Here is a 25,870-nt window from a genome sequence, read left to right on the forward strand (position 1 = left end):
CGTTGCTGCTGGCAGTAGGACTACTTTCACCCCCAACTGTGATCTGGACAGAGACACAGGAGCCGCTCTCAGGGACTATCGATGAATGGCAGCAGCTCTGCGCTTTTATTCCCTGCATATTTAGAACAAGAACCAGAATCAGTGTTTCATTTGTAGCAGGAAAAAACAGCGATCGCGTTAGTCATGGAGCCGCTGCACGAGTGGAGCTTTAAGCCAAAGAAACTGGAGCTGGAGGAGGACTTCTACTTTGACTATGGAGCTGAGGAAATAACAGATTACCAGGACCCCTCTGAACTCCTGGCTGCTCTGAAACAAAAGGAGGAAGAGGTTATTTTGGCAGCGCAGCTGGGAAACGCGTTGCTCCTGGAAAACCGTCAGCTGAAGGAGAAGAGCGACAAGCTTCATGAGCAGTTCACAGACAGGCTGGAGGTAAGGGGGAATAAAAAACAGATTTCTCTCTCTTTTTTCATGCGTTTTAAACAGGATTTAATTAACCAAAGGGGTATAATTAGCGAAATGTGCTGCGTAAAAAGTTTGCGTTTTGGGTGGGCGGGTAACTGGGATAATGAGTGTTCACAGCTCGGAGGGAAACGTCTTCTGTTTTAAAGAGAGCGACAAACGGAGAGAAATACTCAGATTAAACTGGGCGGAATGAACAGATTTGGAAGTATATGGTCTGCCAAATTCATGAAAAATCCATTCACCTCTTCTGAAAAGTGCTCCAGGTTTATCTCCCATCTTTATAAAATGCACAATAAAGGTTAACATTTGTTCCCCCCATAAGTTGTTTTACTTGTGTGTAAGAAAAATCGGGTTTCTGCCTATTTGTTCTCTCTAAAAACAAAACAATCACTCAGTTTCGGTGACTGGACTAGCACCTCCGTCCAACTGAAATGTCAACACGGAAATGTTTCCCATGCCACATCATGCAAAGTGAGGGGGAAAAAAGCTGCCAAACTGCTCTGGTCTTCCCTCTTATGATAAACATTTCTTGTGCAACAGCTACCCGGTGTTATAATCAGACCACGAGGAGGGGCGCTGTTAGCCATGTGCCAGGTGTTTTGTTGCATAAAATCTCACACTTGAACGATTAAACACGTCATCTTTTTCTCCAGTATGAAGTCCTGTTCAGATATGATGTAACTCTATCACCTGTTGGATACAAAGAGCAACAGCAAAAATAATTGTAAAAACTCACAGACTGATATGTTTAACTGGCCCTGCAGATGATGGTGAGGGGAGCTGCAGGGGTCATCGGAGTGTCTCTACCCTCTGATCTATGTCTGCTTCAAAGACCTTTGCAGGATCAGGGCTCATCACACACTCTGGGACTTTCTAAGTTGATTAAAATGCTGAAAAGCTGTTGAGATTGTGTTGAATCTGTGGCACAATTATCAAGTTTTTTTTTGCAGTCTGGAAAAGTGTTGGATTTTATGCAACAGTTTCCAAAGTGTTGCAAAAGAGAACACTTTCTCTAGACTTAAATTGTCTGTATTTATCGCCACTGGAAAGCCATGAACCTTCAAACCAAAAATAAATACTTTTTTGGGGAGAGATGAAAGTGGTGATGGGGGAAATTTGATTATGCACTCTAAGCCGTTTCTGTCTGGGCTCCTAACCTGCGAGACACAATTATACAGAACGAACAGATTCAGAGCTACTGATAGTAGATGACTATACTGGAACAAGTCCCATAAATCAATGGATACTAGAGTTACATCAACTCTTCCACCAGATAGGATTACATGTGTATTGAAGAGCAACATGGAAAAATTTGAAACAATTTGGAGGCTCTTCATTTATCAGAAAGACGGAGAAAGAAGATATTACTTAAATATATAAAGACTATAAAAGAGCACTTGTTTGATTTTTACGGTTGCTTTTTGTTTGTACTGTATATTCTACCAAGTATTTCATGCAATAATGCCTTCTGAGAGGATTTTGTTGTAAATGATCAAATAAAAAACCTATGCACACACGCTGGATGAAGGGCATGAATGACTCGATGATGTTGGAGCTGATGTTCCCGCCGTCACCTGTTAATCTTCTGCCTCGTTTCCACCTGCGTCTACAGGGGCTGGAGCAGGGGCGTCATGAGCTGCGACTGAAGCTGGAGGGCTGCCAGTCCCAGTGGGAGAGCCAGGTGGGAGAGCTGGAGCGGGACGCGAGGGAGCTGAGCGCCCAGGTGGAGCAGCTGACCCGGGCGCTCAGCGAGGCCGAGAGGGACAAGGATCGACTGCAGTTGGAGCACGGCGAGCAGACGCAGCGTCTCCGGGAGGAGCTCAGAACTGTGAGTCTGACACAAAGGTCTAGTTTGGAAAAAAAAAAAAAAATCTCCCATCCTTGTAGCTGCAACGGTTACGACGGACCCACTTCTTCGGGCCGTCTGGGCCGAACCGGATAACTGGAGTGTAATCTGATCCGATTATACGAAACTAAGCTGCTTGTGTATCAGTCTGAACTGTCTTAGCGTTAAGCTGAGACTCTCAGGTGGTTGATGCGCTCAGAGTGAGGTCCTTAAAGAAATTCTTACTGTACAGAAGTGGAAGAGTCAGAAGTTTACATACGATGATGTTCCAGGCGTTTCAGAACTTTTGAGTTCTAGATCCAATCTGCAGCTGCCCAACTGATGATTTTGAGGTGAAATTTAGGAATTTCGATGTAGGCTTCCTCTGTCAGTATGTAAAACTGACCCTCAACATGATGCTACCACCCCCATAGTGGCCACAAAGCTCACAATTTGTTTAATTTGAGGGATTTGTCTTGTAATCATTATTACCTGCAATAAAAAAAAGGTCCAATGAATCATTAAAATACTACGATTAAAACAAAAATGGAAGCGTATTTAAACTTCTAACAAGAACTGTATATGGACATTCAGTCAGTAGCTGACTGCGTTTTTTCTTTCTTTCTTTTTTTTGGCATGCCAAGGAAGATCTGCTCTGGTGTTGAGCAGGATGGAAATAATATGTAAACAAGAAGGGGAGTGAAAGTTAATGCCGTGACTTTATTTCAGATCTGGACACGAGATTAGACCGTATCTGACCGCTGCTGGTGTCGCTTTACAAAAATAAATGCACAATAAATCCAGTTTCAGTGACTTTTGCAGCTATTTCAAAGATTCTTGAAATGTGTTTTTTGGTGTGTGTGTGTGTGTGTGTGTTTTTAAGATACCAAAAATAACTAAAACCTTCCTTTAAATTCATCAGGCTCAGGCAAATGTTTCAGTTGCCCCAAAGTTGTCCCCAACAATCCCTATTAGCTCTTTAGTCTGCTTAGTGTTCCAGATCAGTTAATGGAGTTACACAAAGTTAAGTTTTAACTCGAAAACTTGCTTGACATCACAAGTGGGTTCAATGACAGCATCCAGCTGACTCAGGTCCTTCGTCTTGCATGCGTTCAAGTTGAACATTTATCATCCTCGGTTTGTGATCTCACAGAAAAAACCCTCCCAGAGCCAAAAATGAGGTCTGACATATTTTACTGCTTCTTATCAGCGAACAAGGAGGAGCCGATCAGATCCCCCAGCTGGACAACCTTGAGTAACTTTCCAGCTTTAGAAAACATGTCGTGTTCTCTCAAACATTTGTGAAAATGTTGCGTTCCACTCGACCGGTCGCTTAACCGCTCGACGCGCTCCTTTGTGTTGTTGTGAAATCTGCCTCAAAAGTTAAAAATGAATCCAAACGGGAGCTAAACCCTCCCAGAAGTCAAGGTCCAAATAATCAAGGAACTCCTCCACTGCTGGGAATCAACAGACTCCCTTAAAGTTCAGGAAAAAGTCAATTTAGATAAAAAAAAAAGCTCAACTCTCTGAGCTGCTTTAGGAGAGAGAGAGAGAAAAGTGAAGGAAATGCCTAATTTGGCTGGCAGGAGTCATTCATTGTTTTTGGCGCTGTGTGGCTGGTAAAATGTCAGAAACTAAAGCGGACAAGTCGGTGGAACTACTTTGGAGAGGAGCTTTGTGTTGAATGTTTGGTGGTCAGACGTGGTGAAGTGGACCGCTGCTGCCCGCTCGGGTGAGTTGTGGCTGTTTGTCATGTTTTTTTTAATTTATTTTTATTGCAGCTTGCAGACTGGTTGCCTGTTAGGTCCAGAAAGGTTGAATTATTTTCAGCAAACCCAAAAACAATAAAATTTTCTCCTTTCCTTGTGTAGCTGCTGTCGAAACAACTACTGCGTTAAGCCTTGATTAAACTCGAGAGGAGTAACACCTCGTATCCCAGGCATTAAAATGTCTGAAGCCAAGAAATTCAGAAGATGGTAGATTGATCAAATGTTTCTATTTTCTTTACTAGTAATCATTTAGTTTCAGAATCAGGGCAATAATCACCTCAACAAATGAAATGTCAGTGTCCAGGGGCGTGCTGTGGTGGCGCAGGGGGTTAGCACGCCCCACGTTTGGAGGCCTTAGTCCTCGACGCGGACGTCGCGGGTTCGACTCCCGGTCCCGACGACCTTTGCCGCATGTCTTCCCCCCCTCTCCTCACCCTCCTTCCTGTCTGCCTACTGTGGAAAAAATACGAGCCACTAGCGCCGCAAAAACTCTTCGGAGAAAAAAAAAAAAAAAAATGAAATGTCAGTGTCCTGAGACAGACAGAGACAACTTATTTTCAAAACTTAACATCTGTTGAACCACCTTTCACTTGAGCCACAGCTGAAAGTGGAGTGTGTTGACGCATATTGGTGCTAAATGTTTTTTTATTGTTATTTTTTTTGGCTAAATCACTCAAGCTCATTCATGTCGGATGAAGAAAATCATTGGAAATTGTCATACATTCTCAGTTAGATTTTGGGATGGACTTTGACTGGACCGTTTCAGTGTAGCTCTGGCTGTAAGCTCAGCGTTGTTGTCCTGTTTCGACGGGTTTTCTTCCAGGATTGAGTTTTATCCATCTTCTTTTTTCTTTTTTTTTATAAACTCTGATTGTGACAGTTCTCTTCTCCCTATGGAAGAAAAGCGCCTCCACATCATGATGCGGCTACCACCGTGTTTCACTGTGGGGACGGCGTGTTCAGGATGAACTATTTCAGTTTGGGGGCTTGAGAAAACGTTCCATCTGGTCTTTTTATTTTAAGATTTTACTGGAAGCAGCTGCTTAAAAGCAAATGTCCACAGAGTTCAGAAGTGAGTGGATAAACAACGGTCCAGATCCAGAGACGCACAGTTTGAAGATCAGGGAGAACTGAGCGCCAACATGATTTAATCACGTTAATGTTCCTGCAGTCTGCCTGATGCATCCGTTTGTTTTTAATTGCATAATTTCGCATTAGTGGGAATTTTCCTGTCAGTCTTTATCAAGCTAAAACATGACAAGTAATTCAGAAGAAAGAGGAGGTTTTGACATTTTCTTCCCGGGATGAAAAAGGAGGAACTTCATTGGAAACTTGAACGTGAACTTAGCTACAGTTGATAAGAAATACCAGCCTGTTTATGATGGCAGGCCAGAAATATTCAGTTGCTGCTGCAGGAAAAAGAAGAACTGAGGTTATTAACAGATCAGCTTCACTCAAACTCGGTGACACCGGTCCAGTTTTCCTCCAGTCTTCCTGACTATCCCACCATGTTTATTGACTTTCCAATGTTCTAATTATGTAAACAAAGACTCCTATTGAAAATGGTAGTAATGCTATATGAATGAGTAGATGACATGCCATGTAAACACAACATTTATTTTTTAAAATAAAGTTTAAAAAAATAAATAAATTCAAATGAGATGGAATAAAAAATATAGCAGTGCACAGGATGGATAACTAACATGAAATAACAGTTTATGTCTTTATTGTTTTCATACAGGTTTAACATTATTCCCTTTATTTATTAGTTTGCTGCACCGGTCTTTGATCATTATCCTCACTGTTTGAAATCGTGACAAGAAGTTAAGATTTTATTCTGCAGAACCCTAAAAAAGTTTTTTATTTGTGAGTGAAGTAATCCAAGAAGCATTTGTAGTACATCAATGAAGGAAAAGCTCAGTTTTCCATCATTTTTCTGCATTTTTATGTGTGTTACGGCTTACATTTATTTAAAAGCTGCTTTCAATAAAATTTTAAACACTATTCTTTAAGTAAGGACCAGGTTTTGTTGCAGAGACCAAGAAGAGACTTTATTTTATTGGTATTGTCAAAGAGGCTTTCCTAATAGATAGCTAACAATGATCCATAAAAGTCAATAATAGATTTTTCTTTTAAGATTAAAAAATAATGATGATTTAAGAGGAAAAAAAAAGTATTTTGTTTTTTTTTTCCTGCACTCAGACGTTATTAAAGTCATTATTTGCTGTAAAATCTTGATGTCACCCAGACAAGTTTTAAACCTAGGTTTTTGATTAAACATAATGTAAAAAACTTATAATTTTGATAAGTGTTCATTAAAATAATATTATTTTTGGGCGGTGTAAAATTTCCTCATTTCTTTAAACTCTTAAAGCAGCAACATAAATCTTTTTTTATTATGTTTTTTAAAGATGTATTTTTCTCAATATGGGAAAGGTCAGGTTTTGTTGCAGATAAACTTTATTTTTATTTCCCCAAAGGCATTTCTAACATTTGGGCCACCGGAGCTCCATTCTGCAAGCTTCACATTGACCCACAGTTCACCTTTCCACCTCTCGTTTCCCACTCACTGCAGCGCGATCACAAGCTCCGACTGTGGATCACTGTTTTATGAGACAGCTGTGATAAATCCCTCCCTGTGGATTTCCGTTATTAGAAAAGGTGGCTGCCTGAATTACAAAAGCCTCCGTGACCTCTGCCCCTAATGTCAGCATCACCGAGCTCACAAACGGCATAAAACAGAAGCCGTTCTACTTTTAAGATATAAATCTGTCTTTTCTTTTGACCGTTTTGATGCTGCCTCTCACACCCAAACATCCTTGCGTCCCAGAGGGAGAGCCGACCTTTTCTGCAGGGTGGCGTCGGCTGTGGCTGGGGATGTCAGCTGCTTGATATCTCTGGAAACCTGAGGCCTTATACTTCTTCCAGAGAATGGCTCTCCTGTCTCTGGTGTTTTGCTGAGCGTCAGTGGGTTGGGGTCTCTATTGTGGAGGAGGCCCATGTTTGTGAAATGACAGAGAGACGAGACGTTCATTATTAGCTCCCCTCCAGACTACAACTTTGCTTCTGTGGGCCGTGTTTTGTTTTTGTCCATCAGTGTCTCCTTCGCTCTCATCACGCGTCCTCTCCTTTTTAAGCCTGACTTCCTCTTTACACTCCCTCTGAAGCCCATTTGCCCCCGTCGTGTCCAAGTTTACCCCCTGCTCCACGGCTGTCCAATGTGGCATGAAGATGTCACAAAGCGGACCAAGATGCCTCTGCGCTCAGTCTGTCGCAGAGGCCAGCCTTTCGTCTGGTATTATGTGGGGGTGATGGAACCTGACAGCCTCCCGCCGAACTGCTGAGTAAGGGGAACCGAGGGTCCGGGTTCAGGACACAGGAGGCTGGAGGCGGGGAGCACGGCGGATATTTGGTCACCATGGAGATACTGTGCAACTTTCAGAGCTGGTACTCTGAGCTTAATCTTGTTGATGTTGGATGTTACAATTTTAAGGAACTTTCAGGGATTGCAGCTTGTTTTTTTTCCTGTGCTCAAGGCCAGATTCTGCAATCCAATCAGATTTTCACCAGGGAAAAACTTCTGAATTGTAAAACAGCTTTTATTTGTCTCTTAAATCTATCTAAGCCTGGGGTCTCAAACTCCAGTCCTCAAGGGCCGGTGTCCTGCAACTTTTAGATGTGCCTCTGCTGCACCACACCTGAACAGAATAATTAGGTCATTAAGGCTCTGGAAAACTGATCTACACAAGGAGGAGGTAATTAAGCCATTTCACTCCAGTGTTTTGTACCTGTGGCACATCTAAAAACTGCAGGACAGCCCTTGAGGACTGGAGTTTGACACCTGTGATCTAAACGGTCCAAACATTATTTAAAAAAACTTACATGAATCATGAAAACTTATAAAAAACTATTTTTTTCACCACTTGACATGCAACTTCTTGTTGAGGCTTAGTTTAGAGTATTTCTTTAAAGGGGTGGTATTATGTAAAATCAACTTTTTTGAGCTTTATATCATTAAGTTATTCCCCCATCAAAAACATACCTGGAGTGTTGCCTTGAAACTTTTATGCATGTTTGAGAAATCCTTAACCTTTGCCCCCACAAAGCGCCAACTACTTCCACTATTTCCTCCTGGAAGCAGTCGAGTTTCCCACACAGCTCCCTCAGACTAGCAGCAGCAGCCATTAGCAAACACCTGGTGGAGCTACTCATCAGCTAAGCTCATCATGCAAACTACTTCTCAGTTCAACACTCCTAGAAACGGCTATAAACGGAAAATGGAGAGTCATTGTTGTGATTGCATGCTGAAGATGTGCGAAAGAGCAGGAGCTTCTTAAAGAGACAGAGACCAATTTCAAGGCTTTAAATTGTAAAGTCATATTTTTTTTCATGTTTGAAGGTAACATAGTCACTCGATTGTGCTACAAAATGCCACTATGATCCTGGAAAATGCATAATGGCGGTACTTTAAAGAGCTGGAGCTGTTTTTTAATGATCTAGTTATTACATAGTTTGTAAACATAAGTGATACTTATGCTCGATTTGCTTCTGAATGCTGTAATACTTAAAGGCCACAAGTTTCTGCTCCTTTGTAAGCCTGTCTTGCTTTTCTCTTGCAAGGCGATGGAGGTGGAGAGAGCCATGTCCAGCGAGCTGCAGGCTCTGAAAGAGGAGCTCCGGCAGAAAGGAGGCCACAACCGGCAGCAGGACGAGGAGCTGATCAGCGCCATGAAGGAACAGGTAAATCAGACGCACACACATGATAAAAGCAAGTTCAGTGTTGCACCCCTGCTAATAACACGGTCTGATTATTTTCCACTCACACTGACAGAGTGTCCAGAACAACCTGCCCTATCTTTTAGCGGTTTGTTCCATGTTTTCGGTCAGTAATGTGTTTTCATTTCATGTAGCATGAGCAACAAACAGCAGCTCAGGCAAAACTATTCATAAACACTGAGAATAACGAGGTGAAATAAAAATGATGAGAGTTAAAAGGATGAAGCAAATGAAAAATGGATTCATAAATAAAGGAAATCTGTACAAGACAACTTGCCTGATATCCTGTTTTTATTCTGTTTTTCTCCAGCATAAATATAAAATAATTAGGTCAAACTGTCATGTTGGGCTCTTAATGAAGCATTTTTGAATTTAGCATGGATTTATTGTAATCCTTAGACTTACAGAATCAAATTTGTACACAGGTACTCTTAAGATTTGGATAAATGTCTCTAAGCAAGTTGCAGTGACATTCACATTGGAATAATTCAACACGTAATACTCAAGTGGCAACTGTATTTATTATTCATTATAACCATTCTCAAAATTTATTCATAAGCCTTTTTTAAGCCTCCAAAGTCTTCTTTTTTGTTTTTAACATTTCTCTTTAATCCTCACTGCCTTCGTACCGTCTCACTGTCTCCAGAACAAATTCATGTTTCCGTTTTGCAGTAGATTCAGACGTACAGTTGTTGTAGGAGGATCAGATGGTTAGATAAAAATCTGTTTTGCCATTTTTGTGCAGGTGTTGAGACTCACACAGAAGGAGCAGGAGCTGGAGCGACGCTTGGAGAGTGTCAGTCAAGAAAACGCTGAGCTCAGAGCGAGTTTGGCCTCTTTACAAACACGTTTGTCCCAACACGACCAACTCGACCAGCAGCACAGCCAGCAGGTAAACACACACACACACACCCCCACACACACACACACCCACCCACACACACACACACACACGCACGTACACACCCACACCCACACACACACACACACACACACGCTGATGCCTAAACCAATCAGATGCAGCAAGTGTGCCCTTCTTTCTTCAGAGCTATAAAACCGCTTCTGATTGAGTTCATTAGATAAGTAAACAACATTAAACATCACTGTGATGTTGCTGGTGAATGAATAAAAGCCTCAGTGATAATGGGACGCTCTGCGCTCTGCCTGGCTGCCCTGGTTTCGATGGGATTGTAGAAAGAATCGCAAAACAATCACCTCATCCCTGCTATTGTAACTTCCACCCACAAGTCCGGATTCCTGACTTGTTCGCTTGGTTTCACGTTTGCTGAGAGCCGGAATCTGGCCCGTCAGAATTTGTCTTCAGATGAATGTTTGCACAGGTCACATGAAAACCATGAACAGCTCTAATAAACAGAATCAGACTCTTCTCCACTTTGCAGCTTTATACTCATATTGTAATTGCAAGTTTTACAAAAAAAAATGATAGAAATAATTGTTCTTTTTTGTTAAGCTTCGTGAAGCATGGCAGGAGGTGGAGGTGGCGCGGGATCGTTCGCAGCAGCTTCAGGCTCAGGTGGAGGAGCTGCAGGAAGAGGTGTCCCTGCAGGACAGCAGGACCCACTTGGATGCCTCCTTGCTATCAGAGCTGGAGGTGGCAGACTGGGGCATCAGCAAAGAACAGGTACAAGAGTTCAACTTTGATAACCATCCTTATGTAACAGAATGACTGGCTAAATCATCTCAGGCGTCTGATTTATGGTGCTACATTAAATCAATGCTTCAATACCTGCTCAGTAAATCGAGAGCGACTGTTCTAATTGGGAACAATCCTTTGAAATGACTCCTCTTTTGAATTAAAAGTCTTTCTACTTTATTGTTTTGTTTGCTTTAGAAAGTGGTAATGATCCTAGAAGACAATGAGTTAAAGGCCAATTCAGGCAGAGACCTACTTCTGCATTCTTCTGCATCTATTGACTAATCACTTACTTTTTTGTGTACAGTGAAAGAGTCTAAATTAGGAAAATTTCATGCATTAGTGTTTATACAGACTTATCTCTCTGCATTAAGGATGTAAAACATCAGGACAAGCCAGGAGTCCTTTTGTTTTACATGTTGTGCTTTTCCTCCAGTTGTGTGAAACACTTTATCTGGACATACATACAGGTGGACTACAAATTGAATAAGTTCATGGAAATGAGCATATTTATGAGTGACTTTTTTGGAGAACACAGATTTAATTGAGATTTCCCTAGTGGGGTCATGAGGGGTGCTGGTGCCTATCTCCAGCTAACTTTTAAGGTGAGAGGCGAGAGAAAACCCTTTCCAGGGGTTCACCCTGGAGGTCGTCAGTCTGTCGCAGGGCAACACAGAGACAGACAGGACAAACACCTTGTGAATTTAAGTCAATAAATACAAAACTTAAATTTATGCATTTATTGACTTAAATTCAAACTCAAATTTAGATGTCTACGCATGCATTTTTAATTGACAGTAGTCTTATCTCATACATAACTCCTGGTGTTTCCATAGCAACTAAAACAAACAAGAACCTGACACAGGTCATTTGACATCATCATATCATCGATGTTCTCATCGATGATGTCATAAAGGTTCAAATGATTATTATCATCATTTGGAATACAAGAATTCTCAGTTTGCTTTTCAACGTCGTTGGAGGTACAACACTTTGATAGAGAGACGATTTCGGACAGTGATTTTAGAAACCATTTCAACTGCAATCAAAATGATTTTAACTATCGGTTGGGGCCTTGGGTTTCTTGTCACGAAGGGAGTAGAGAAGTTGCTGGGATATCGGATAAAAGATGAAGACATTTCAGCAGAGAGCTCAACTGACGAAAGTACAAAACACCTTGATTTTGACATTGTCGCCAAAGACAATGTAAGACAAACTGATGTTTCAGCAGAGAGCTCATATGAAGATGAACGACATAAGTACTTTGGATTTGAAGATTTCTTTGAAGACTGTGTAAAACACCGTGTTGTTTCAGCAGAGAGCTCATCTGAAGATGAAGGATTTGAGTACTCTGGATTTGACATTATTGCCGTAGACAATGTGAAACACAGTGATGCCTCAGCAGAGAGCTCACCGGAAGATGAAGGATTTGAGTACTCTGATTTTGACATTGTCGCCGTAGACAATGTAAAACACAGTGATGCCTCAGCAGAGAGCTCATCTGAAGATGAAGGATTTAAGTACTCTGAATTTGACATTGTCGCAGAAGAAAATGTAGAAGTCGATGGAATTTCAGGAGAATTCGAAGAGGATAAGACAGGAAAGTACTTGGGTTTTGAAATTTTTCCTGAAGATCAGAAGGACATTGATGCTTCCTCTAAAGTTGAGGAAATTGCCATCAATACGCATTTGACAGTCAACACATCTGGAGACACTGCTGCTTTGGAAAGCGTCTGTCTTCCTGATATCAAAATGGAGCTGGAATTTGAAATCTACTCTGGGGACACAGAAATGAACATTGATGACACCTCAGAATACTTTGACGATTTTGTTGAACAAATGGCTATGAAAGAAAGCTGTGACAGCAAGGAAAGTGTGATGAATTTTGAAAACGTCTTTGAAAATCCATCAACAGAAGAAACTGCTTCAGTTGATATAAACTCAATGGGTGAAATTAAAAATTACACAGACCACTTTGAGAACCTGGACACAAAAGATATGGATGATTCACCTATAGAAGTTGACTCTGGAAGCAAAAATGCTGCAAAGGTTGTGTCACATTTTGATGAAGTGTCTGAGTGTTCTTCATCAGAAGAATGGTCTTCAGATGAAGAAAGCTCTATAGATGACATTGAAAATGAACCTGACCATTACGATAGCATTTACGCTAAGGACGATGATGCTTCCACTAAGGATGAGGAACTTTGTTCTGGAAGCCCAAATGCAGAGGATATGTGGACAGAGTTTGGAGAAGTGTATGAGTTTTCTTCTTCAGAGGAATCGTCTTCTGAAGAAGAAAACTCAGAAGATGGAACTCAGAATGACACCGATGATTTCGACGCCATGGATGTAAATATTTACCCAGGAATGTACTTTTGCAAATTCTCCAACTCCTTTTTTAACAGCTGGATGAATGCCACAACACAAAGCACCATGAACCTGACTATTGTCAGAAGGTTTGTGGCTCAGTATCCTGAGGAGATTTCGGAGCTTTTTGCAGAGACACCATTGTTTGCGAGGTGTTTCTTTACAGCAATGTACCATCCAGGAAGAGACTTTCCTCCACATGAGATCTTTGCTGTTCAGAATGAACTAGTTGAAACTCTGAAGATTAAGGATGTAAAACATCAGGACAAGCCAGGAGTCCTGTTGTTTTACATGTTGCACTATCTGGCCCAGTGTGGAATCTACACAAACTCTAAGCTGTATACAACTGACCACTGTGAACAATGTCAGAAGTGTTCACGAATTATTCGCAACCTTGGTCCTGTCATTCCTCTGCCAAAGGAACAACAACATGACACCACATCAACTCTTCTGGAGAATTATTGGAGCAGAATGTCAGAAAGTTGCGACACCTGCAAGTCCAACAAAAAGAGGGATTGCTTTTTTAATGATACTGATGTGATGACCCTGATTCTGCCATGGCCAGACAGTCCAGACGATATCAGACACCCTGTGATACCTGACCCAGTTCTTGACGTTCCTGTAAAAAATGGAACTCAGATATATCATCTGTCCTCCATCATTTGCCGGAGACAGGAAACTACTTCTGACACCAGCAGCTTTTATACATATCTGGTGTGTGGAGAACTGGTGTTTAAGGCAGAGGATGAGCGGGTATCACTGGAGAATATCGACTGTGGAGCTGACGTTTGCAGCAATGGGTATATCTACATCTATGAAAAAGCCACAGAAGGACAGGACGAATACAGTGTAGGGCTCAAAGTGACAACTGACCAACAACAAAGATAATGCTTTAGACACATTTTGGAGGAAGTGGGTGGAACATGGCCCACACAGAGTGGGACATGTCCCTGCCTCCATTATCAAGGAGTCTGGGACATGTCCAAGGATTATTATGGGCAACGCTAGATCAGCTCGACATTTAGGAGGAATTATAATGGGACATTTGGGAGGAATTATAATGGGACATTTGGGAGGAATTATAATGGGACATTTTTCAGGAATTATAATGGAACATTTGGGAGGATTTAATTTGGGATATTTGGGAGGAATTATAATGGGATAATTTGGAGGAATTATAATGGGACATTTGGGGGGAATTTCCCAAATGTCCCATTATAATTCCTCCAAATTATCCCATATTAATTCCTTTGGGAGGATTTAATATGGGACATTTGGGACGAAATAATATGGGACATTTGGGAGGAATTATAATGGGGCATTTGGGAAGAAATAATATGTGATATTGGGGAGGATTTATTATGGGACATTTGGGAGGAATTATAGTGGGATAATAGGGAGGAATTATAATGGGACATTTTGGGGGAATTTCCCAAATGTCCCATTATAATTCCTCCCGAATGTCCCATATTAATTCCTTTGGGAGAATTTAATATGGGACATTTTTGAAGAATTATAATGGGACATTTGGGAAGAAATAATATGTGATATTTGGGAGGAGTTATACTGGGATAATTGGGAAGAATTATAATGGGACATTTGGGAAGAATTATAATGGGACAATTTGGAGGAATTATAATGGGACATTTGGGAAGAATTATAATGGGACAATTTGGAGGAATTATAATGGGACATTTGGGAAGAATTATAATGGGACAATTTGGAGGAATTATAATGGGACATTTGGGTGGAATTTCCCAAATGTCCCATTATAATTCCTTTGGGAGAATTTAATATGGGACATTTTTGAAGAATTATAATGGGACAATTGGGAGGATTTAATTTTGGACATTTGGGAGGAATTATAATGGGACAAATGTGGTGGAACCCGAATTTTGCATCATGGATGTGCAGCCAACAGGTGTACCTAATAAAGTGGCCGGTGGTTGTACATACTAGTTTGTTGTTGTTGTTGTTGTTTTTGACAGGAAGCAGGGAAGACATGGGCAAAGATAGAGGGAGAGGACATGCAGCAGCAATCTTAACATCAGAAATCAGAGCCCAGACGGTTGCATCAAGGATCCCAATCTGTTTGTCTCACTTACAGGTTTCAGCTCATGAAAATATCATAAAGTCATACTATTAGGTTTCAAAAATCTTTCCTCCAGATAGGCTCGCCTCTTAAGGAGAGGATTAACCCAATCCTCCCTGATTAACCCAAAGTGAGGCTGGAATAAGCTCACAGTGAAACTAAAGATGCTGGGTTGTTTCACTGGAATTTTTAAATATTGTATATGAACAGTGCCAGCTTAGATGTGAATGACGTGAGCCGCTTACCAAATAAAAGACTTCACACTGTTTTCGGTTAGGAAAAATTTTAAGGGTTAGAATATTTGCTCTTAACACAGGTGACTGTCGCTGGATCCTGCATCCTCCTTCATCAAAACAAAAAATAACTCAGTTTATGTAATACCCACTCTAAACTCAGCAGATGGTCCTTGCTGCAAGCTGATGCTTATGATATATTCCCTGATAGAAATACTTTTAGATGCATCAGTCAAATACAAACCTTTGAATCTTATTTCCATCAGCTCCCAGAAAAGAATAAGACATGTGGCACTGTGTCTTATTCTTTTTGTTTTGTTATTGTGTCAAGAGATGCAAATACTTTGTGTTTTGCAGAAGGGGTTGCATGAATAAAGGCTGTCATTCACTCCTCTGTTCTTCCTGTTTCAGAGTTATTACTTTTTGCTCACATTTTAACATCCATCCTTCGATGATCTTACATGTTTATCCCTGTTGGGGTCATGAGGGGTGCTGGTCCCTATCTCCAGCGGTCAATGGGCGAGAGGTGGGGTTCACCGTGGACAGGTCACCAGTCTGTCTCAGGGCAACACAGAGACAGACAGGATAAACAACTATGCACGCACACACTCACACCTAAGGAGAACTTAGAGAGACAAGTCAGCCTGACAGGCAACCAAGCAGCTGCTAACTGCTCAACACATTTAAATATATTGACTTTATAGACAGACTGAACTTCAACGATTTAGTTATTATAATAATAAACTGCATCTCTAACTACATCACTGTCAACAATGTTCATAATTTAATGTGAAAAGAAAATTAATTTCAACACATAAACCAGTGGCTGAATAAAAACAGTTTTACCAGTCATTGGAAGTGGAAATATTCATTTCATAGGCGTGGAAGTGGCACAGGCTATGATGCAGCGAGTTGCAACACTGAATGATGCACCAGCTTCTGGTCAGCAGCTTTGAATCAATGACAAAATATAATAGCTGTTGAAGAAAAACAGCTTCTGCCTTTGTGTTTTGTTAATGTTTGTGTGATGTGGCCAGCTCATCTTCTCTTGATCCTTAAGAAGATGTTTTCTCCTCCCTTTAGTCTCTTACACTGAGCTGCTTCCTCTTCCTGATGCTGAGCTGCAGATTGTGCAACACCAAGCATCTTGTCTGTAGAACTTGATACTTGATAATAACTCCTGGTGTTTCCATAGCAACTAAAACAAACAAGAACCTGACAGGCCATTTGACATCATCATATCATCTATGTTCTCATCGATGATGTCATAAAGGTTCAAATGATTATTATTATCATTTGGAATACAAGAATTCTCAGTTTGCTTTTCAACGTCGTTGGAGGTACAACACTTTGATAGAGAGACGATTTCGGACAGTGATTTTAGAAACCATTTCAACTGCAATCAAAATGATTTTAACTATCGGTTGGGGCCTTGGGTATCTTGTCACGAAGGGAGTAGAGAAGTTGCTGGGATATCGGATAAAAGATGAAGACATTTCAGCAGAGAGCTCAACTGACGAAAGTACAAAACACCTTGATTTTGACATTGTCGCCAAAGACAATGTAAGACAAACTGATGTTTCAGCAGAGAGCTCATATGAAGATGAACGACATAAGTACTTTGGATTTGAAGATTTCTTTGAAGACTGTGTAAAACACCGTGTTGTTTCAGCAGAGAGCTCATCTGAAGATGAAGGATTTGAGTACTCTGGATTTGACATTATTGCCGAAGACAATGTGAAACACAGTGATGCCTCAGCAGAGAGCTCATCTGAAGATGAAGGATTTGAGTACTCTGATTTTGACATTGTCGCCATAGACAATGTAAAACACAGTGATGCCTCAGCAGAGAGCTCACCGGAAGATGAAGGATTTAAGTACTCTGAATTTGACATTGTCGCAGAAGAAAATGTAGAAGTCGATGGAATTTCAGGAGAATTCGAAGAGGATAAGACAGGAAAGTACTTGGGTTTTGAAATTTTTCCTGAAGATCAGAAGGACATTGATGCTTCCTCTAAAGTTGAGGAAATTGCCATCAATACGCATTTGACAGTCAACACATCTGGAGACACTGCTGGTTTGGAAAGCGTCTGTCTTCCTGATATCAAAATGGAGCTGGAATTTGAAATCTACTCTGGGGACACAGAAATGAACATTGATGACACCTCAGAATACTTTGACGATTTTGTTGAACAAATGGCTATGAAAGAAAGCTGTGACAGCAAGGAAAGTCTGATGAATTTTGAAAACGTCTTTGAAAATCCATCAACAGAAGAAACTGCTTCAGTTGGTGTAAACTCAATGGGTGAAATTAAAAATTACACAGACCACTTTGAGAACCTGGACACAAAAGATATGGATGATTCACCAAAGGAAGTTGACTCTGGAAGCAAAAATGCTGCAAAGGTTGTGTCACATTTTGATGAAGTGTCTGAGTATTCTTCATCAGAAGAATGGTCTTCAGATGAAGAAAGCTCTATAGATGACATTGAAAATGAACCTGACCATTACGATAGCATTTACGCTAAGGACGTTGATGCTTCCACTAAGGATGAGGAAGTTTGTTCTGGAAGCCCAAATGCAGAGGATATGTGGACAGAGTTTGGAGAAGTGTATGAGTTTTCTTCTTCAGAGGAATCGTCTTCTGAAGAAGAAAACTCAGAAGATGGAACTCAGAATGACACCGATGATTTCGACGCCATGGATGTAAATATTTACCCAGGAATGTACTTTTGCAAATTCTCCAACTCCTTTTTTAACAGCTGGATGAATGCCACAACACAAAGCACCATGAACCTGACTATTGTCAGAAGGTTTGTGGCTCAGTATCCTGAGGAGATTTCGGAACTTTTTGCAGAGACACCATTATTTGCGAGGTGTTTCTTTACAGCAATGTACCATCCAGGAAGAGACTTTCCTCCACATGAGATCTTTGCTGTTCAGAATGAACTAGTTGAAACTCTGAAGATTAAGGATGTAAAACATCAGGACAAGCCAGGAGTCCTTTTGTTTTACATGTTGCACTATCTGGCCCAGTGTGGAATCTACACAAACTCTAAGCTGTATACAACTGACCACTGTGAACAATGTCAGAAGTGTTCACGAATTATTCGCAACCTTGGTCCTGTCATTCCTCTGCCAAAGGAACAACAAAATGACACCACATCAACTCTTCTGGAGAATTATTGGAGCAGAATGTCAGAAAGTTGCGACACCTGCAAGTCCAACAAAAAGAGGGATTGCTTTTTTAATGAAACTGATGTGATGACCCTGATTCTGCCATGGCCAGACAGTCCAGACGATATCAGACACCCTGTGATACCTGACCCAGTTCTTGACGTTCCTGTAAAAAATGGAACTCAGATATATCTTCTGTCCTCCATCATTTGCCGGAGACAGGAAACTACTTCTGACACCAGCAGCTTTTATACATATCTGGTGTGTGGAGAACTGGTGTTTAAGGCAGAGGATGAGCGGGTATCACTGGAGAATATCGACTGTGGAGCTGACGTTTGCAGCAATGGTTATATCTACATCTACGAAAAAGCCACAGAAGGATGGGACGAATACAGTGTAGGGCTCAAAGTGACAACTGACCAACAACAAAGATAATGCTTTAGACACATTTTGGAGGAAGTGGGTGGAACATGGCCCACACAGAGTGGGACATGTCCCTGCCTCCATTATCAAGGAGTCTGGGACATGTCCAAGGATTATTATGGGCAACGCTAGATCAGCTCGACATTTAGGAGGAATTATAATGGGACATTTGGGAGGAATTATAATGGGACATTTGGGAGGAATTATAATGGGACATTCGGGAGGATTTTTCATAAATTTCCCATTATAATTCCTTACAATGTCCCATATTAATTCCTTTCGGAGGATTTAATATGGGACATTTGGGAGGAATTATAATGGAACATTTTTGAATAATTATAATGGGACATTTGGGAAGAAATAATATGCAACATTTGGGAGGAATTAATATTGGACATTTGGGAGGATTTTCCCCAAATTTCCCATTATAAGTAATTCCAAATGTCCTATATTAATTCCTTTCGGGGGATTTAATATGGGACATATGGGAGGAATTATAATGGGGCATTTGGGAAGAAATAATATGTGATATTGGGGAGGATTTATTATGGGACATTTGGGAGGAATTATAGTGGGATAATTGGGAGGAATTATAATGGGACATTTTGGGGGAATTTCCCAAATGTCCCATTATAATTCCTCCCGAATGTCCCATATTAATTCCTTTGGGAGAATTTAATATGGGACATTTTTGAAGAATTATAATGGGACATTTGGGAAGAAATAATATGTGATATTTGGGAGGAATTATAATGGGACATTTGGGGGGAATTTCCCAAATGTCCCATTATAATTCCTCCCAAATATCCCATATTAATTCCTTTGGGAATTCGTTTAATAACTTTGTAATTCATGTTTGTGTTTCATTGATTCATGGATGACTTTGATCAATTTCTGTTGTTTTCAAAGCCAATTGGAACAACACACAAAAGTGCTAAATGAGATATTCTGAATGACTGGAAATCCAAAATGATTAAGAATAAATACATTTTACACCAGCTTGCAACTTTGGTCATCAACCTAAGGAAATTGGGTTTATGTTGGCCACACATTTTATTTCTGGAACAAAATGTAAGTATTTTTATTTAAGTTTTATTAGAACTTCATTAAAATAGAAGTTTTCTCTTTAAATAATTAAAGAAACAATAATAGTGGTTGTAATTTAGATTTATTTGGGGTATTTTTTAATAGCATTTTTTTAAATCCCTTTACAAGGATTTTTTTGTAAGTCTCTTTTTGAAAATAAAAATCTAAACTATAAAGCACACTTGAAGATTTTGCTAAAAAGCTCACATGCAAAACAGAAATAGAAGCTCCTTCTCATAAAAATCTCAGTTTGTTTGAAAGTTATTTATGCTATTTGTTAACTTATAAGAGCCTTGAGACACATTATACTTTCCCAGAAAGAAACAAAAGCCCTTTTCTTAGAAGTCATGAAGCTTCTCTTTAAAAATTACACTAAACACAATCGTGCTCAACAGTAAGACAATAATTTTTGGCAAATATTGACTGACAAAGATGCCAGCGTCTTGTTTGGGCTGAACACGCATCATTTGTTTCTATAGTATTCCTGCCCGCAGTGCTTCGTTGATGGTGTGTTTTGAGCAAAAACTTTGCAAATGTAATACTCGGAATATTAATGTCTTTCCTGAAAGTCCTGTGCAGGAAGATCACACAGAAACCCGGTCGACATGGGAGATTTCAAGAAATCAACACACAGTGAAAAACACAGTCCCTCTTTTCCCCCAGAAAGGAGTAAGATGACAAGTTCTACATGACAGTGTGACTTGTATCTGACACAGTCAAAATGTCTTTGTGTGGAGAGATTGAAAATAAAAGTGAATGAGGTCGATGAGTCTTCACACTCAGGATGTTAAAACATTATTATTACAGGAAGATCTAATACGTTCCTGGGTTCGTGCGTCATTTGCTTTGCTTCTCGTTTGTCCTGGCTGCATTGTGGGAATATTTCCATTATTTTTTTTTTTTTCTTCAGCTATCATATCACAAACATTTTAAAGAATCTGTCCATTTCTGGACAAGCTTATGAGCTGAGGTGGTAAATGAAACATTTTATTGTTTGAGCAATGTCTCTTTTTCTAAAATGTTACCTGATATTCGAATTATAAAATTTATCCCAGTCACCTGACATCAGTTCAGGTAAAAATAGAAATGAGCTAATCCCACTCAACTCCTGTTTTGTAAATACCAGATGTCACTCGAGTCATGAGACTACGCTGTTGCAGACGGAAAGGAAACAGAACAAAGGATTTTTTTTTGTTGTTGACCTGCTTTGACTTCCATTAAGCCATCCTTGATGTGTTTCATTTTGAAAACCACAAATATGTTAGCCTTCCCAGAAGCTGGGCCAGTTTTCTGAACTGGTTTTATTTATGCTAACTCTTTTTAGTGAGGATAGATTAACGTGTTTCTGTCCCTGCCTCCTTTTATTAGATAACTGAAGAAATGGGCTCCGTCCTCCAGTTACTCCGCCCTCTGACCCGGGGTCTCAGCAGCTCAGAGGTCACGGATCAGCAGGACGACCTGCAGGCCTTGATGCACCGACTGAAGGGAGCGGCCCAATCTCTGTCACACGCATCCAGTTCCCAGGTGAGGGCCAGGACAGGAAAATGGGAACAAAAGGCTGCATTGTTGGTTCAAATCTAAAAAGGACAAGATGAGTTCACTTTTTTTTAAAAAAAGTTGGCTCAACTTTCATTAGTAAAGAGTCACTGTACACGGATATGTATCAGATAAAGAATGATCCAGTAAATCACGTGAGCTGCACTTTATGGGTAAGCATGCTTTACCTGAAAGTCAGGTTTGTATTTTTATATCTTTTGTTCAGTTCTAGAGAAGCATACACAATACCTCATTATGATAATATATAAATCTGCTGAGGTGAAACGTTTACCTTTACTCTTTCATTAGAGGTAAGAGATGCATACAGAACAAAGAAAAGTAAAAGGTGCGTCCTTAGCCATCCTGTTTATTTAGTCTTTCTTATTTACACTCGGCTATTTAATCTGCCCTTTTGCGTCAAAAAGAAAAAAGAAAATTATGGCGGAACAGTTTACGTTTTCTGGAGAAGAATAAAATTACGTCAGTTTCCATCAATGTCTTTATCCAGAAAATATTTCAAGTTTTCTCTTTAGATTTATTTTGTAAAAAGTGATATATAAATAAACTTCTCATGTTTATTGGTTATTAAAAACAGCTGAACACGTATAATCACTGTTCACCTCTGATTTGTCCCAGTTGATAATTTACAGAGTTTCTTTTTGCTGCTATCATGCATCGTCAATCTGTGTCTCACTGCATTTGTACTGTAATTAAATAACCAGCCGCACCTCCTCCACCTTTAGAGTATCGTTCCAAGAAGGCAGAAGCCACAGAAACCCCTTCTGTTGCACATGCGTGGCTGACACCTGATCTCTCTGCTACTGTCTGTTTCTGTCTAGGAGGTGAATCTGGCCTTTGTCGACGGGATGGCCGATCACTGTGGGAATCTGAGCACAGCGCAGGAGCTGAGGGATCAGGTAACCAGTGATGAAGAGAATTCAGGTCATTGCCTGTGGCGTCCTATTGTATCAAAACTGGGCTGCAGCACAGACTTTAAATCTTCTCTCTTACTATCATCCCAAAGTAGCTGACTTAACTCATACAAACTTAATATAACAGTATGGATACAGGTGTACTCATCTTTTGGCTACTTTGTTTAATGCTGCCTTTAAAATCTTCATTTTATTTACAAGTGAAAACAATCTTTCGTAACACATCCCTAATCTTAATTTTGGGGTAAGCTTCCCTTGGGATAACGTGGTTTTGTTTAGTTTTTTGTTATTTTGTCTTCTTGTTGCAGAACATCCAGCTGCAGCAGGAGAATGCCGAGTTGCTGCAGAAGCTGCAGAGCATGCAGGATCAAAAGGACTTCGTCCACCAGGCCGTCAGAGACCGGGATGAAGCTATCGCCAAGTACATAACTCATAATTGTTAAAGTATTCATATTCAAATAGTTTGCAGTTTACATAAAGTGCTTTGCAAAGATATCAGTAGTTGCTAAACCTTTTCGCAATTTGCCACGTTACAACCACAAATTGGAATATAATTTATTGGGATTTTGCATTGTGGAGTACTGAGAAAAGGGTACAAGCTTATTTGAAAAAATAATACCTAAAACATATTGAGATTCATTTCCCCCTTTGCTTAGGGGGAAGGAAAGGGGGGACTTGGCTTAGAGCCCCATAAATAAAATCTGATGCAATAAACTGCATTAATAAATTGCCTAATTGGTAATAAAGTCCATTTGTGCACAAATCTCTTCTCGGTATGAATCAAGGTGTTGGCAAAGGTTTACAGGTTTGTTGGAGAACATTAGCTTACAAACATTAGCATCAGGAAGACTAAGAAACACAGCAGACAGGTCAGGGAGAAGCAGCCTCTTGTAACCCTGGAGCAACTGCAACAATTGAAGGCTCAGATGGGATAATCTGTTGACAGAACAACTATTAGACTATTAGTCATGTATTTGTAAAAAAAAAAAAAGAGTGGCAAAAAAGAAAGCCATTGCTGAAAGAGAACTAAAAGACGTCCTGTTTGCAGTTTACAAACACATGAATGCTCTGTACAGAGACAAAAAGTTTACTTTTTGGCCTACATCCAGAGTTCTTGTGTGTGTGGCAGAAACCTATCACCCATAAACACACCATGCCTATTGTGTGACATGGTGGTGGCAGTATCATGCTGTGGGGGTCCTTTTCATTAGAATGGACAGAAAAGTTGGTCAGAGTTATGTAAAGAAGAATAAAGCTTATAAAGCAGCCCTGGAAGGAAAGCTGATTGAAGCTGCCAGAGACTGTAGGCTGAGGTAGTTTTGACCCTGCACACTCCTCGCATTTATCTGCTCATAAGAAACAATGCAACCTTATTTCTCCACCCCACAATTATTCACAACTTTAAGTTTGTCTATTAAATAAAATCTAAATCCAATACATTGAAGTTTGTAATGTGACAATGTGAAAAAAGGGATGAATACACTTGCAAGGCAAAGATAAATGATGAATGTAGTTCATGTTTGCTGTAGCTATTCTTACAGCTGTTATGTTGTGGCAAATCTGATCCTCATTTATTAGAAGCATTTTGTTTTATCTCTCAACAGGAAAAACCTGATGGAGGCTGAATTGGTGCGAAGCAAAAACGACATGATGTGTTTGAACAACCAGTTATTAGACGCTATCCAACGTAAGCTGGAGCTGTCCCAGGAGCTGGAGGCCTGGCAGGTCAGCTTATTTTCTTAGTTTTGACTCTTTCTAATGTCAGCTCAGCTCCAACAAAATATGTTTTAATATCTGCTGTACTGTCGAAGCAACAACTTGTATTTGGAAGTCTGCAATATTTGACAACCAGGAATGTCCACGTGTCCCCACTGGGGCACAAGGGACAGACATTTGTGTCCCAACAGTTTTGGGGGATATGAGCAGCAGGAGTCCATGAGTCGCCACGCCGAGCCGAGCCACTGCTGCCCTGTCTGAGCGTCTTGATAACATCGATACTAAAACGCTGATTTTATTTTCTGTCATTTAGATTCTTTATTCGGACTAAAAGGCTAATTTATAGTGATTCACATTTTTTATATCAGTTACAAACGCAAACATGAAAGTAACTTTTGAAATGGTGACTTTCTGGATGTTGAAGCTTATTGGTTCAAACGTAAAACGTTTTTTTTAATTTTTTTATTTTTTGGGAGATCAAAAATGTTCACAAAATGATCAAAAACCTTTAAAATGGATTTCCAATTTTCACATCTGAGGAAATTAGCAAGGGAAATTGAAAGTGTATGTGTACGTCATTTAATTACTTGATATTTTTAAATTAAAACTTCCAAAAAAGACATTAATAAACACTTTGTTAATTAACATGGGGGTGTACATTTACCATTTACCATTGAAACCAGGTCTTTTCCTCAGAGGGTCCTTTCACTGGAACAAAATGGCCGACTCCTAAAAAACTAGGTTCCTTTCTGTCATCAAACTTTACACTTGACAAAGTGCAGTCAGGAAAGCAGCACTCCACAACATTAGTTGCTCATACCTGACACTGCAAATAGTCTTTAAGATGCTAAAGGTATAAAAGAGCGCTGAGATCCTTCTAATGACAGATAAGAAAATTAAATGAGAGAGTCTCAATTTATCGCAGTTTTTGAATTCTGTCCTGCTCACCCGCTCTTTCCTTCCTTTGCCTCAGGACGACATCCAGATCGTCATCAACCAGCAGCTGAAGTCGCAGCAGCAGACGGAGCAGCCGCAGAAGAAGCCCACCTCCAACGGCCTGTCGTTCTTCCGACGACCCAGCAGGACGGCCTCCACCTGGACGCGCCAGCTCTCCCCTTCCTCCTCGTGGAGTTCAGACAGTAATGCGGACAAAGTCCAGGCCCCCTGGAGAGAATGGCTAAGACTGGGGAAAGGGGCACAATACGGAAAATGATGTCCTACACAGCCCCACGGACCGCTGGTTGAGGGAACATGAAGCAACGAGATCAGAGAATGTCACAAGTGAAGACGAGGGAGCCATGAAGTCACCTCTGAGAGATGAAGGACACAAACAAAGACTTTATCGATGGCCATTTGTAGCACAACACATTTCAGTGAAGGCTCAGCCTTCTTCAGATCTAAGCTGTGACAACGTGGAAACACCTGCGTTCTCATAAAACTGGCTAACAAATTGTGAACATGGTCTCTTATTTTGTTTATTATATAAAACTGTATAATAATTACACAACGCTTGTAATTCAATGGAAAGTTTTTGTTTAGGTTTATTTAACTTGACGATCAAACACTTAATTTTCAGCTACACTGAATTTATTTTCTCTAAGTTGGATGTAAAAGTTTATGTTCTTTGAAGGTTGTGTTAAAAAGTTACTTCTCAGTTTCTTCTGAGATGTACAGTAATGTATTTTTTTAAATATAATTTTCACTTTGTTTTTTATTAAAAAAGTTATTTTTTTTATGTTTACTTGAAATGTGTTATGCTGCAGACATGTCTGACTGTTCAGTTTTGAAGTCGCTCAGTCATAAACTGTGTTGTTTTCCTAAA

At 40.2% G+C, this 25,870-nt stretch overlaps 1 protein-coding gene across 1 annotated transcript; it reads left to right on the forward strand.

Moving 5' to 3' along the window:
* Positions 1–25,870, forward strand: LOC116708149 (BICD family-like cargo adapter 1). Its single transcript, XM_032545970.1, has 10 exons — positions 1–429; positions 2,075–2,290; positions 8,677–8,796; positions 9,578–9,724; positions 10,304–10,474; positions 21,233–21,388; positions 22,240–22,317; positions 22,641–22,753; positions 23,937–24,057; positions 25,022–25,870. Exons 1-10 carry the CDS (start codon positions 184–186, stop codon positions 25,259–25,261), a joined length of 1,608 nt encoding a protein of 535 aa, XP_032401861.1. The 5' UTR covers positions 1–183; the 3' UTR covers positions 25,262–25,870.

This window comes from Xiphophorus hellerii, chromosome 18 (assembly GCF_003331165.1).
Source record: "Xiphophorus hellerii strain 12219 chromosome 18, Xiphophorus_hellerii-4.1, whole genome shotgun sequence".
Lineage (NCBI taxonomy): Eukaryota > Metazoa > Chordata > Actinopteri > Cyprinodontiformes > Poeciliidae > Xiphophorus > Xiphophorus hellerii.

Coding starts and splice junctions, on each gene's coding strand:
- LOC116708149 (XM_032545970.1), top strand. CDS start 184: ATGGAGCCGCTGCACGAGTGGAGCTTTAAGCCAAAGAAACTGGAGCTG. Junction 430..2,074: donor AGTTCACAGACAGGCTGGAG/GTAAGGGGGAAT, acceptor CTGCGTCTACAG/GGGCTGGAGCAGGGGCGTCA. Junction 24,058..25,021: donor AGGAGCTGGAGGCCTGGCAG/GTCAGCTTATTT, acceptor CCTTTGCCTCAG/GACGACATCCAGATCGTCAT.